We start from the raw sequence: 12,273 nt of genomic DNA, 5'->3' as shown, positions 1-12,273 counted from the left end.
CTTGTTTGGTGGCAGGAGGTTGGTAACAAATGTTGCTCAGTTGCTGAAAGTTGTTCGCAAAACCTGGCAATTTCGCTGCAGAGGTTCCATCAACAATCAATGTGAAATCGTCAGTGTAGCGTAGCGGCGGTTTTACCAGGCTCAGCGTTCCCTTCTGCCTGTTCACAATTCCGTTCACTAATAGCCAATGACTCAATTTACCCGCAGCATGGTTATCTCTCTTTAGTAATATACTGCGGCCATAACAATAAAGTATTCGAACATGTGCATGTTCGAACTTCTGTTTAAAGAAATTCACTTATTCCGTTTTTTAACTCGTTACCCCATTTAACTGAAGACCGCAAGGACCCAATATCGAACACCCTTTCCAACTTAATTGCTGTTTTGTTTTCTACCTTAGGATTTTTATCGTCAACCGCTTTTGTGATGAGTAGACCCTCAACTCCGTGAAACCTAATCATCTAACCTTCATCGATGCGAAAAATCCCAGAGAATCCGAACTTCCCACTGTGGTGAGCAAGCACGGTAGATGCGTACGGCAGACTGATGGATATCGCGGCAGCTTGCATGCACCCTGAATGGATCATATCACGACCATGCATCCACCGTTCACTTTCAAAACCGTTCACACAACACGGCAAGCTGGAGAAGCCACACGCCCTCACCACAAAAAGAGGACAAGTTTGCGATCCAATCTGACCTGAGTTAAACCCGTGTATGAAATGAACAGTGTATAGTCAATATTTTCACTCATGATAGGGGGTTCTATACAGCTGTGAGCACCATCGCATTGGGATGATAAAGCACAAAACAGGGAGACCAACTATCAGCAATACGTGCTTTCCTGCTGCGATGACTTACCCACCACTCATCATCTGATCGAGCCACCAGTTGGATGACCTCTCCACGTCGGAATGTTAGCTCGTCCGCGTGCTCCGCGTCACAGTCATAGATTGCCTCGAGCAAGGCCCCCAGCTTAGTGTCTGCGACAGGAAAGTCTTTCGGGTTTACCGCGCTTTGGTCCCCAGAATCAGTAGAACAACTGGGGGGATGTGATATCGACGAGGAGCCAAGGGGTTTATCTGGATTGTTTTAATGAAAAGAGTTCCATAACTATGCGACACGCTTGAGGAGAGGACTATCGAACATGAAAAAGAAAGTCGCTAATCAGACAGATGATAACGTTAGTCGTGGCCCAACAACAATATTGAAGGTCAAACGTACCGTCAGATGCGTTTCTGCACAGCGCACTTGTGACCTCGGAGTACGCTGTTCCACACTATTATCACGAGAAGGCGAGAAGCGTTGCATTCGCTCCCGTGGTCAATATGCACGCCATTCATAGGAACTAATCAGAGGAAGCTACAATCACCCATTACAAAGGACGAAACCAAACGTCGATCATCCACAAAGGGCTCGAAAGTGGTGATTGTGGCTTTACCAGAAATTTGCCAGTTAGAACGATCCTATGGACTAATCGTGCTTTTAAGGAACTATGAAAAGAGACTACGCGTTGTCACGGACTCCATTGTAAGCTACGGTTACATGGAATACAAAGAGGTGAAAACAGTATGTCATAAGTTCAGTAACGAACAGTTGCTGACTACGGTTTGTGGTACCCTAGTTATTTGCGCACCAGCCTCCCCTAGGCGTCGTCCTTCACAAGAAGTTGGAGATATTTATGTTATCTTCACCGCTCCCTCAACGACAATGGGGTGCCGAAACTTTCGTTCTTAATGTGTATGAAGATAGCTGAAAATCTCCAACACAAAGCCACTGTTGAACTTGGCACTCATAACGACTTAGACTACCTCTGAACAGGATTACCAAGCTCTGACACTTTCGGTGCATACTCGAGGNCACGATGGCTAGAATACTGTTAAGTCGCTCAAGCTAAGAAAGAGGCAAGTAAGAATCCAGGATTGGATTTGAACCGCAAATATTCCTGTTAGTTTTGCTCAGTATTGTAGTGAGGTAGAATGCTTGCCATTGTCGACCGTTTTCTCTCAGCTTGTGAACTTCCCTACCGGCGTCTCAGACGACGACATTATGTTCCAGAAACCTTGAACCAGTACCTCGACCCTAGTATTCCCAGACCATGTCATAGTAACCTAGCCTATAAGTAGTTCGCCGCCTTCTCACGTTTTCTGGAAACACTCTTTAGCCCATTGCGAGAATATTCCGCCCCCGCCCCCTTATAATCCTAGGAAAGTAGCTTCATTGAACATTGGATAAACACCAATCGCAGACAAGATCATATCTCGGAGGAATTGATGGCGCATATGTAGCACATCTGGCCTTCCACGTCTGACAGGTCTCGTGAAATCGTAGTAACATCGATAGACATTTCGAACTTTTTTTCAGGAATGTCGGGTTGTTCTACTCAGACTACTGATATATGAGATATACCAGAGAATGTCCTGTGGAAATGCAAGTAACTCGAGTAAACGGGGCAATTCATGTGTGTCTTCAAGAGGGTTCCCATAGCTCACAATATGGACGCAGAGGTTGCGTAAGGCTCTATTTTTCTCCAACCCTTTTGTCGTATAGCGATCAGTTTCTCGCAATTACTTCGAGCGCTCACACATTTTAACTAACTCCACTGTCCGGTCTGGTTCAAACTGGTCGCCACAGGGAAGTGTTTCCTGAAAGTACTTCATGGCCTCCAACGTCTTTTTTGCTATATTTCCTAGATTCACCTTATCTCTACTTATTTCTCAACCTCGGACCAAATTCAAAGGAAAACCATTCACATCTTTTCGAAAAAGTTTTGTGACAATCCGTGAATTTATTGCTGGGCAACGTTTCGCTTTTGACACAAAAGCTTCGTCAGGCCAAGTGAATAGGTTCCGACGTTGGTGGAGATTTAAGGCGGAAGGAGAACCAACCAGCTAAGTCAAGCTAAATCTCTGTTGGGTGTCGGCCGAGGGATTTTAGTGTGTTGGAGTGGTTGAACAAGTGTTGGGTCGGTAGGGAAACTTACATGTGTTTGGGTCCGGCCTAGGGTCTAGTTCTTCTGGTTCGGTTCATTTGATGGTCCCTCTTGAACGTTGTTTAAGCCTTCTGTCCGTCTGTGTGAGTGAGTTAGTGCTAAGATAGTTGTGCAAGAGGGATGCTGTGACCTTTGGTCGGGTTGGAAGTCCCACCTCCCTCAGGTTTTTCCCGATGATCCACGTGGATTGACAACCACACCGTCACGTGTCAACTTGGCTTATCTAAGACCGCTTTCCATACGCTTGCCAGTTCCACACNTCGATTCTATTCACGTTGTGATGCTTGGTAATTTGCACCACCTCGGCCGCTGCGGTGTGAGTCGCAGTCCCCGTCTTAAAACTTCCACATCCTCCAGCAGTAAATCTACCGATTGTCACCAAACTTTTTCGAAAACGACGATTACCCAATCGGGTCCAAGTATTTTTTTCACGTGATTGAACCATTCATATCATTACCATCCCAATTCTCACAAACGCTACCATCGGAATAGACTGTCCTATTCCTTGTTCTATCATTATCACGACGTCAAATGTTCCGCAAAATTTCTCTCAGTTGTGCCCCTTCCAAGAGCTGTCATTTGTTCCACTTGTTGATGTTCTTCCAGTCACCCTTATCCTTCCATCGAACTGGGCTCTTCGCTTGTTACCACTTCATTGGAGCAAGAACACTTTGGAACCCGTTACCATTCATCATACTCTAGTCTTCTTACAAAGTCCTCACCCGTCTCGACCCCATTACGGTTGTGTGTGCTTACACGGAGTGTCTGACCAGCGGGCCACGTTCTCCGTACAAGCAGTGTAGTAGGCAGTAAAAAAAGCGGACCTGTCCTAGTGGAATAAGCAACCAAACAATCAAATCAAACTGAACCATGTGTGGACATGATAACGGCGATTAAATTGGGCACATCACATTTCAAAGACTGTGACTGCTTAAGCCGCCCAGTTGGCGTCATTCACCCAGTCACAGAGGAAATACACCCGTCCGACAAAGAATTCCGCTGTGACACACATATGCTATCGATCACCTAAATAAAATGAGTTTGGAAAAAGTGCATGCGCTGCAGTGTTCACAACACGCCTACGAGCATCGGATGATTTTTTTTAGACAAAATGGAAAGGTGCACGGGAGGCAGACGCAGGATAAACAGGGTTTTAAACCAGCATGGGTGTTTAGGTAGCAAGCATTGGAGGAACCTTACATGTGGGTGGGATTGGAGTGGACATGTTTCTTGTTAGTAGTAATATGTAACCTACAATGAAAGAAAGCCCTACCTGGATACAAGCCTGGTTGGGACAGCCGGAGTGTGGTGGGCAGCACGGACTTATTCTGTTTGGGTAAGGTGGTCGGGAGGATTTCGCCAGGTGGGCTGTCGACGGAGTCAGCGGTAGGGCAAGCTTCACTCTGAAGCGAAATAAGTATGTTCGAATTTCCCGTTAGTGGAAATAAAAACCACAGGATATAAAACTTGCGGAAACGGCATAAGCAATTTGCGATATCGAAAAAAGGGGGTGCAAGTGCGTGAAACTGTTCGGAAAAAGCGCTTAAATGCGACAACATTCAGGACCAAGTTTCAAATACACGTCGACAAGCACGTTACGTGAAACATCGAAAGCATTCAGCTGAATGCTACCCGGTTGATGACCGACGCATGGAGCCGACTTGCGTTGCGGCTATCTTATCAATAATACATGTACACGTTCGACAGGTCAGTGATACTCTCCCACAAAACAAAACACACTTCGAAAAAAGGAGGAACTGACCATCCCGGAGGCACAAAAGAATATACCTGAGATAATACTGTAATTTCAGTAATTTCATCGGAACATTGAGCCTCAAAGGAGCAAGTGCGCAGGTTGTTCTCCCTTAATGAGCAAACATTTTTTCGGTGCACACGCATTCCGTTTGAATAACCGGAAGATACCATTTGGTTCAAAAAATGGTTGCTTCAGTTTATCCATCTCCTGTAGACAGACGACGAATGCAGCGCCGGGTCTTACTAACTCAAAACAACTGGTAATCGCGCTGATGCCACTGTGTTAGCTACACAATCCTGAGACACACGCTGGTCCTACTCAAAACAAACACCCGGGCCGCAACTACCGTCAAAGTCTGTCACACTGTCAGAAATACGGATGGGTGGTTATGGGGATGCAAAAGGGAATTTACATCTAGATGGAGTGCGAAGTTTGTTCAGAAGTAATCAGCAGATTCTTGAAAACGGAACTTTCATTAGCCATTACACAATCTTATTTTGCCAGTGGTACAAATTAGGGACAAAATGGCACGAAAATGACCTGTTCGTAGTTATTCAGACGACAGGGGGTCGGAGGTTATAGTGCAGTTTTTTAATCGAGTAATTGACAATAAATTCTTGTCAAGGATGCAAACTTTCACAATGGGGTGTAAGTTAACAGTTCACGTCGAACAAAGGAAGAAAGAGAGGACGTATCACCACAAGTCAAAGAGTAACAAACGCAGTAGAAAAATTTGAGTCGAGGGAACTTCAGTTCAAGTGAAAGCAGTTGGAAGGTGGTAGTACAAGTGTGCAGCATAAGAAGTTGAGAAACATTAACGCATCAAAAAGCAAACAATGGAAAAGCACACGGTGAGGAACTCGCAGGTGAGGGATATTCCCGGGATACAGAGGTCCGGGTCTTCAGAAAGAACATAAGGTGAGGTGTGGAGTTTACACAGTAGGTTTTGAAACAGCATGAGAAAGCATAAAAAGGTATATCTGTTATTTGTATTTTCATATTGGTTTCGTGAATAAAATACTGGCGTGTCAAGTTAGAGGCTTGGGGGAAGGAACACATAAAGTCCCCATAAGTTAGGCGATACTACCAACTCCCTACCAAACTGTTCCACACCATGAGAGTGGACGCATAACAAGATGAAAGCGAATTGTTCAAAAGCGAACTAAAAGTTTTCGTGATTTGAAATGTGGAAATAAACGAATCCGTGGACATAAAAGTAACGTGTAGCCTTCGTGGGGTACTATTCACGTCCGTTTTGTCCCAGTTATCTTCATCGATTCTGTTGAACGAGTGGGTTGCCTTCCAAACATCAGTGACATTGTATCAGAAACCATGACTTTTAAAGTTCCCATATCCCGACAAGTATGACAACGAAAAAAACAGCAACACAATCGAACATAAGTGCAACACGCGACCGTGCACGTGACTCGGCCACTGTGAGGATGGTCTTTCAGTTGTCAGCCTGAGGGTAGTACGAATAAATCACGCATCTGATTTGGAGACTGAATGGATCAGATTTATGGTTAGAACGCGAATTCGCTGACCGGAGGTTCGGCGGTTCGAACCCGACCTCTGTCTCTCGATTTCTCTTGTCTAGACTTGGGCAACGCGGCAGTATCCCAGCCCTCGAGCTCCCTTTGGGTGGCATGGCAGTTAGGCACACCGAAAGGGTGCTAAAACTGAACGATTTTTTTCAACAAGAAGTGGAAAGTAACGCAAGTGATACAGCGCAGTTTGGTAATTAGCAAGAACGCACACTTAAACCTACGGGAGACTGGTCTTGTAAGTAATACACCTACCCTGACTGGACTTCGAAGTAAGGCAGTGGACTGGAATAAGGAGCTGGGAATATTTGGCTTAGGAGGAATTGGTGGGGCTGGTGAAACGGAAGACGGGTACTGCTTCACGGGACTATCAGGTTTTTCTTCCAATACGTCCAGTATAATATCGATGTGATCGTGGGAGCCATCGGTGTATTTCCCCACGGCTCGGGGAGATTGATTCATACCTAAAAAGAGGGTCAGGAAACGCAAGGGGAATTATCAGGAAGCACTGAGGGAATATGTATGGTACGAGACGTGGTCTTACCATCAATGAAAGACATGAGAGCACAAGTGTTGATTGGGTTATTAGTGGACTGAATTTGGATAAAACCGAACTGTATCCAAATAGTGGAAGCCACTCAAAAGGGGCCTACCGTTTATGTGCCGTCCGAGTGAGGAATCGCAAGATGAAAGCCTATGAGTGGCAAATTCACTAACGATAAAAGACACTTACGGCCACGGAAGATTTGGCATCAAATAAAGTGCTTGATTACATTGAAGAAATCAGTCAACAGGTCTTAGCGCAGCTAAGGAAAACTACGTCACATAATTGTGGAAAATTCAAGGCCAAAAACATGCGTTAACCACCTGAACAGCTCCCAGAGGATGACTTCCGTTAAAGACCACGTAGCACAACCTGAGGTTTAGTCAATGACAAAGCCCCCGGGCATCCATATCGACTTAACCCCGGTAGCTTACCAGTAGGCCGCGATGATGGATGGGTTGTGGCAGATCGTGACTGCACAGCAGTCGTTTCCGCACACAAGCTGGAATGCATTAATTCGGCCAGACGGGCTAAATCGGATGACGAATGCTGTCCATTGTGCTCTGGCGACTCAGGGGTATCGGTGGCCGTTTGAGCCAATTGTTTGGATGAGAGCGAAACGGACTGATCAGTCCTGTGTGTACTAACACTGTGACTGCTTTGAAGACGATCTAGAAAAGAAGTTTTATGTGGAGAGGTTTTGTGGCGTCCAGGTCGGGCAACATTCCTTGCGGTTGTGGACGAAGAATAAGGAGTAGAAGTACTCTGAATGAAAGGGAATGATAACAGTAACAGTTAACGAAAGCAATTAAGTGACCAATAAAGGTTAAAAGTGATAATCATCAAGCAAATAATTAACTGAGTGTTGTAGTAAGTAATAGGGATGAGGAGCTGAATGTGCAAGGGTCGTTAAATGTCACATGAACAGAATATCCACTGAACTGCACAAAATTGATCCACACTGTTCTATACTGATCTGGTGAGTGTGAGTATTGGACCCCGATGCTACGCATGCGTTCATCAGTGTCAGATAAAACAGGGTGATAGCCATGCACTCGAAGCAAAGGCCAATTATCACTCCTTTGTGATCGAGAAGAAATCCGAACAGCTAACTGGTGATAAACTGTGATTGCCACTGGTTGTGTTATTGGGCCATGTCAACTGGCAATGCTATACCTTGTTCCAGAACAGTAATGGCCAACGCTCAAGACTCCGCAGTTCGTGACCGGTTGACAGACTGGACCTTTCTGTCAATTCTGAAAAGATATTTGCGATTCAGACAACCCACTAATATATAAGAGCACATTATCTAACCAGCACGGCGCACAAAGTATGACCAAGTCGTTTACTGTGGGCGACTTATCCTTATCAAGGGACCGTCTTGCTGAATTGCCGACCCAGTGTTCCCAGCTGAACCGGGAAAAAGTTGGGAGACTCCGAAAGTCAAACATCGAGAACCATCTGATGTCTACCGCGCGCATATTACGTCTCCCATCCATGAAGGAGTCAAGGAGTGACCGCCACTGAGTATTCCACGCTCTTGACAGCTGTCTCTATCTAGTGACTTTGTCTCCCTTGGGTCCACCAGGAAGTCCAAGAAGATTTGTCGACGAACTCGACAGGACTACCCACAAGTGTGGTTTTCGAGATTGATTCACGAAGTGCTATATTATCCGCGTATCTAACGTCTGTCAGTGAACGTTTCGAGAGCATTCTGATCCGAGATGCTGGGAGTATGTTCGTCTGACATCATCCAACGAAATGGATTCAGCCAGAAGCTTGCCGTACACATGAAAGCGTCCACACAGGATGACATGCAGCATCTCCATAATAGGAAATGGTTGGGAAAGGGCACTTGAACTCCATACTATCAGTTTTTAATAAATGGCGAAGTCTCCAGAAACCCAAGGATGAAGACTTGTGAGCAGACCACGCAAAGTACATTATCTCACAACGACAGTGAACATATCATAGTTGAATGAGACACACAAACCTCGTAATAGGCCTCGAATTCTAATGGTCCGTCGTCGACTGAAGGTGGGCGAGGTGCAGGGCCTTTTTTGCGAGGTAGCGTCGCTAATGCATTACCGTAGGGTGTATTGAACTGACCACATCGCCCTGGACCTGTGAGAGAGAGAGAGAACAGAGACAATTGGATATTGCCCGCTGATGCCAGATTCGGCAAGGCTTGAAATACTGCACGTAAAACATTCCATCGGATACTGGAATGCCCAATACCAAGCAGTGGCAAGTTGTCGCTGGCGTTCAAAAGAAACGTAAGAACGAGAAATTTCACAAGCCATAGTTTTTACAAGTGACCATAGAGCAACCGAACTAATCCCGCTTGTTCAGAAGGCAAAGATCGGGGTCCCATGACCAAACGAATAAGATTCTTTCTAAAGTAGATCAGTAAACGGAGCTCGATCAAGGTAGGCCAAAAACACGACGCAGGTAAAGTGGTCAAAATAGGTGCATACCGGGTTGAAAAAATTAGCTAATGAACTCGATTGTCTGGGGAACCCAACTGATAGTCGTGGAGTGGAGTGAGGTGGCCATTAGCACAAAATGCACGGTATCGAGTATGGAGACTAGACACCGGATGTACACCGTCAGGAATATCCAATTCAAGGACAGAAAAGGTTGGAGGTGGGCATTCACCAATGGAGGTTTTTTTGCACAAAACCTTTCGAAGTGACGACAATAAGAGTGAGCAGTTTGGTGTTGAAGGATTGACGTGTCCACCAGAAAAAGACAGTCGATGATTGGTTGCTGAATAATTATTAGGCTGTACAAACATTTCGCAATTCCAGTAGGTTATAAAGAGACATGCATTGCACCTGCGTTTTTTTAGTGAGTGGCGGTTAAACAATGACTGTTAAATTAACTACAGGACTTACAGTCCCTATTCAATGAAAAGAGGATCATAGTCCACGGCAGCCTATGTTGTTCCGTTGAATACACGGGCTCTTGAGAGCACAAAAATCAGACTTGAAACATGAGGATGAAGTTAAGAAATATATTCTTTACGCGAAGAACCGCAGGAACAATATGAAGAACCAAACAAGGAGTTAGTTAACACCAGTCTGGGGTAAGGTAGTCAAGAGAAAGCACAAAACAAAGGTCACCCAACTCTAATGATAGACGAGAGTGCGAGGTGCTCGTATCTGTCCTTTTATCGGAAGTTTAAACGAACACCACTGACTGAGAATTACACTGTATGGGCACAGGAAAAGCACGTTGTTATGAACTTACACCACAAAATATCAGTTTCGATGGCCTAAGCACATGTACATGCTACTGGAACGAAATACGCTACGGACGTTCCTTGGTTTCGTTCCCGACGAAAAGTTAGACGTGCAACTCCCATATTGGAGAGGAAGCGCCACATCATACACAGAAAAGCCAAGGATCAACTTTTTATACGGTGAGGCGAAAGCCATCAGGGCCACTGTGTTCCAGTTCAACCTAAGAGGCTGCCAGACAATGAAAATATCTCACAAGTTGCACAAGCCTTCAACTACGGAAATTGTCAGTCCGTACCTGACCACATGATGTGAATCGCAGAACTGAGGAATCAGTGCTAATTCATCCTGTCTAGGTACGAGTAAATCACATCGCTGATCCGGCAACTGTAGCCGAATAGACCACAACTGACGGCCGGAAGGGTGCGGATAAGAATCACAGTGAAAATTTGTTAGATGCAAACTGCTGGTGATCAGTTACACGAACGAAACAACTGTACGGTGTTTCTAGGCCGAAAGGCCTTCTGGACGTAGAGATCATGAGGCAGCATGGACTGCATTTACCAATGAACTTTCGCAGTGCACACTGTTTCGCTGGTAGACAGACTGACAGACAGACAGGTGTCGGAGGCTAGCAAAAGCTGTTCTAGTCTTCCCGTTTGGGGAAGTGGTTTTGTCTTCCGTCAGTACGTCAGGACTTAAGTGACTGCCTAGGAACATGAATTAGCCTAAAATGTCGACTGACTGGTTGGAAAATACGAGGAGTTCAGGGTTTGATCTCATCCCGTATTGCAGTGGTAGAATGAAGCACATGTCAACCTGTTCAATCATAAGACGATGCAGGAACGCGCAGTGTTCAGGCACGTTCATTCGCTTGTAGTTTATGAAATACCTACAATGGCTAGAACCCGAATGCCACATACGTGCGCACTTTTAGGAAAGATTTATCTACGGTACACACACAGTGAACTCAAATAACATAGAGACGGTTGTAAAAATCGAAGTGAAAAAAACACTGCGGTAGAACGGAACAACTGAAATATAGATAAGTATGAGACAGGACACGACAGAGCAGACTAGAACCGCCACTCACCGGAACCATCTTTGTCCAGGCCACCTAATTTGCTAACACCACTGGATGCAACGTGGTTGTAGGTCACCTTGAAACCTGGAGAGCGTGATGTATCAACCTTGCCCGGAGAGGCATCGTTCTAAAGTACAGAGGAAATCAATGAGGTGGATAAACAGCTGCATAACACGGTGGGAAATGATGTAAAACACACATATCTTCCAGGTGATCCGGTTAAGTACTTACCGATGTGAACAACTTCGATGTGCTAGACTTCGAGGACGTCACCGGCTTCGTCGAAATCATTTCCGACCCACCTGAGCGACCAATTCGTGACTTTGAGACTGTGCGGCGCAATTCCGAAAGACACCAGTCTACAGATGACAACTGATCTACTGCATCTTGTAGAGTCGTTCGTAAAACCGAAGAGCGCTCGGTTACGTCTGAACCCGAGAATAGCTTGTCTGGCTGATCAGAGGTGGTGTTGGTATTAATTACCTTATCGGCAAGTCGTACCAACTCCACACACCCGGCAATAGATTCTGTAAATTGGTCTGGCGAACCATGCTGAAGTAGATCTTCGCCGAGTTGTATAGATTCTGTAAATTGGTCTGGCGAACCACGCTGAAGTAGATCTTCGCCGAGTTGCAGGGGAGTTTGACGATCTTTGTTAGTGATGCGTAGCAGCTGACGGAGTAACGCAAAAAAAGACACTCTGAGACGCTGAATACAGCACACGTTCTCAGCATTTCTACGGCTAACTAATAACAAGTATAAGCTTCTCTGGAATTCGAGTGCATGCTGGATGTGGGAGGATTCTAGAACATTCGCGGTTCGTGCCTGTCAGTCAAATGCACAGCCGGCGATGAAACGAAGCATAGTTTAAGGATCAAGTAACCACATCGATAAGATAGCCCCAAACAGAAGTGTTAGTGCAAACTGGTTCACATTCGAACTGCTACTCCAAGAGACACTTTCAACTCAAAACAAAATTTGTACACACACAATCAAAAGCCAAAGATTGAACGAATTACGGAATAATCTAATTTTGTTGGCCAGTACCCAGCTGAGAGCAACGTATTACTCGATAAAACCTTTCACAGATGTGTACAAAAACAAAACTATT

At 45.3% G+C, this 12,273-nt stretch overlaps 1 protein-coding gene across 1 annotated transcript in view; it reads right to left on the bottom strand.

The window, feature by feature from the left end:
• T265_10635 (hypothetical protein) overlaps window positions 1–12,273 on the bottom strand; it is a gene marked incomplete at both ends in the record, with an annotated part of 69,773 nt that overhangs the window by 5,377 nt on the left and 52,123 nt on the right. Inside the window, 7 exons of the mRNA XM_009177068.1 lie at window positions 862–1,082; window positions 4,266–4,395; window positions 6,548–6,756; window positions 7,271–7,601; window positions 8,830–8,960; window positions 11,172–11,289; window positions 11,394–11,834. Of these exons, the coding sequence (XP_009175332.1) occupies window positions 862–1,082; window positions 4,266–4,395; window positions 6,548–6,756; window positions 7,271–7,601; window positions 8,830–8,960; window positions 11,172–11,289; window positions 11,394–11,834 (1,581 nt within the window). The remainder of the gene's footprint in view (window positions 1–861; window positions 1,083–4,265; window positions 4,396–6,547; window positions 6,757–7,270; window positions 7,602–8,829; window positions 8,961–11,171; window positions 11,290–11,393; window positions 11,835–12,273) is intronic.

This window comes from Opisthorchis viverrini, assembly GCF_000715545.1.
Source record: "Opisthorchis viverrini unplaced genomic scaffold opera_v5_400, whole genome shotgun sequence".
In the NCBI taxonomy this organism is placed as follows: domain Eukaryota; kingdom Metazoa; phylum Platyhelminthes; class Trematoda; order Opisthorchiida; family Opisthorchiidae; genus Opisthorchis; species Opisthorchis viverrini.
The sequence above is the reverse complement of the archived record's forward strand: the minus strand, read 5'-3'. Positions and strand labels throughout refer to the sequence as shown.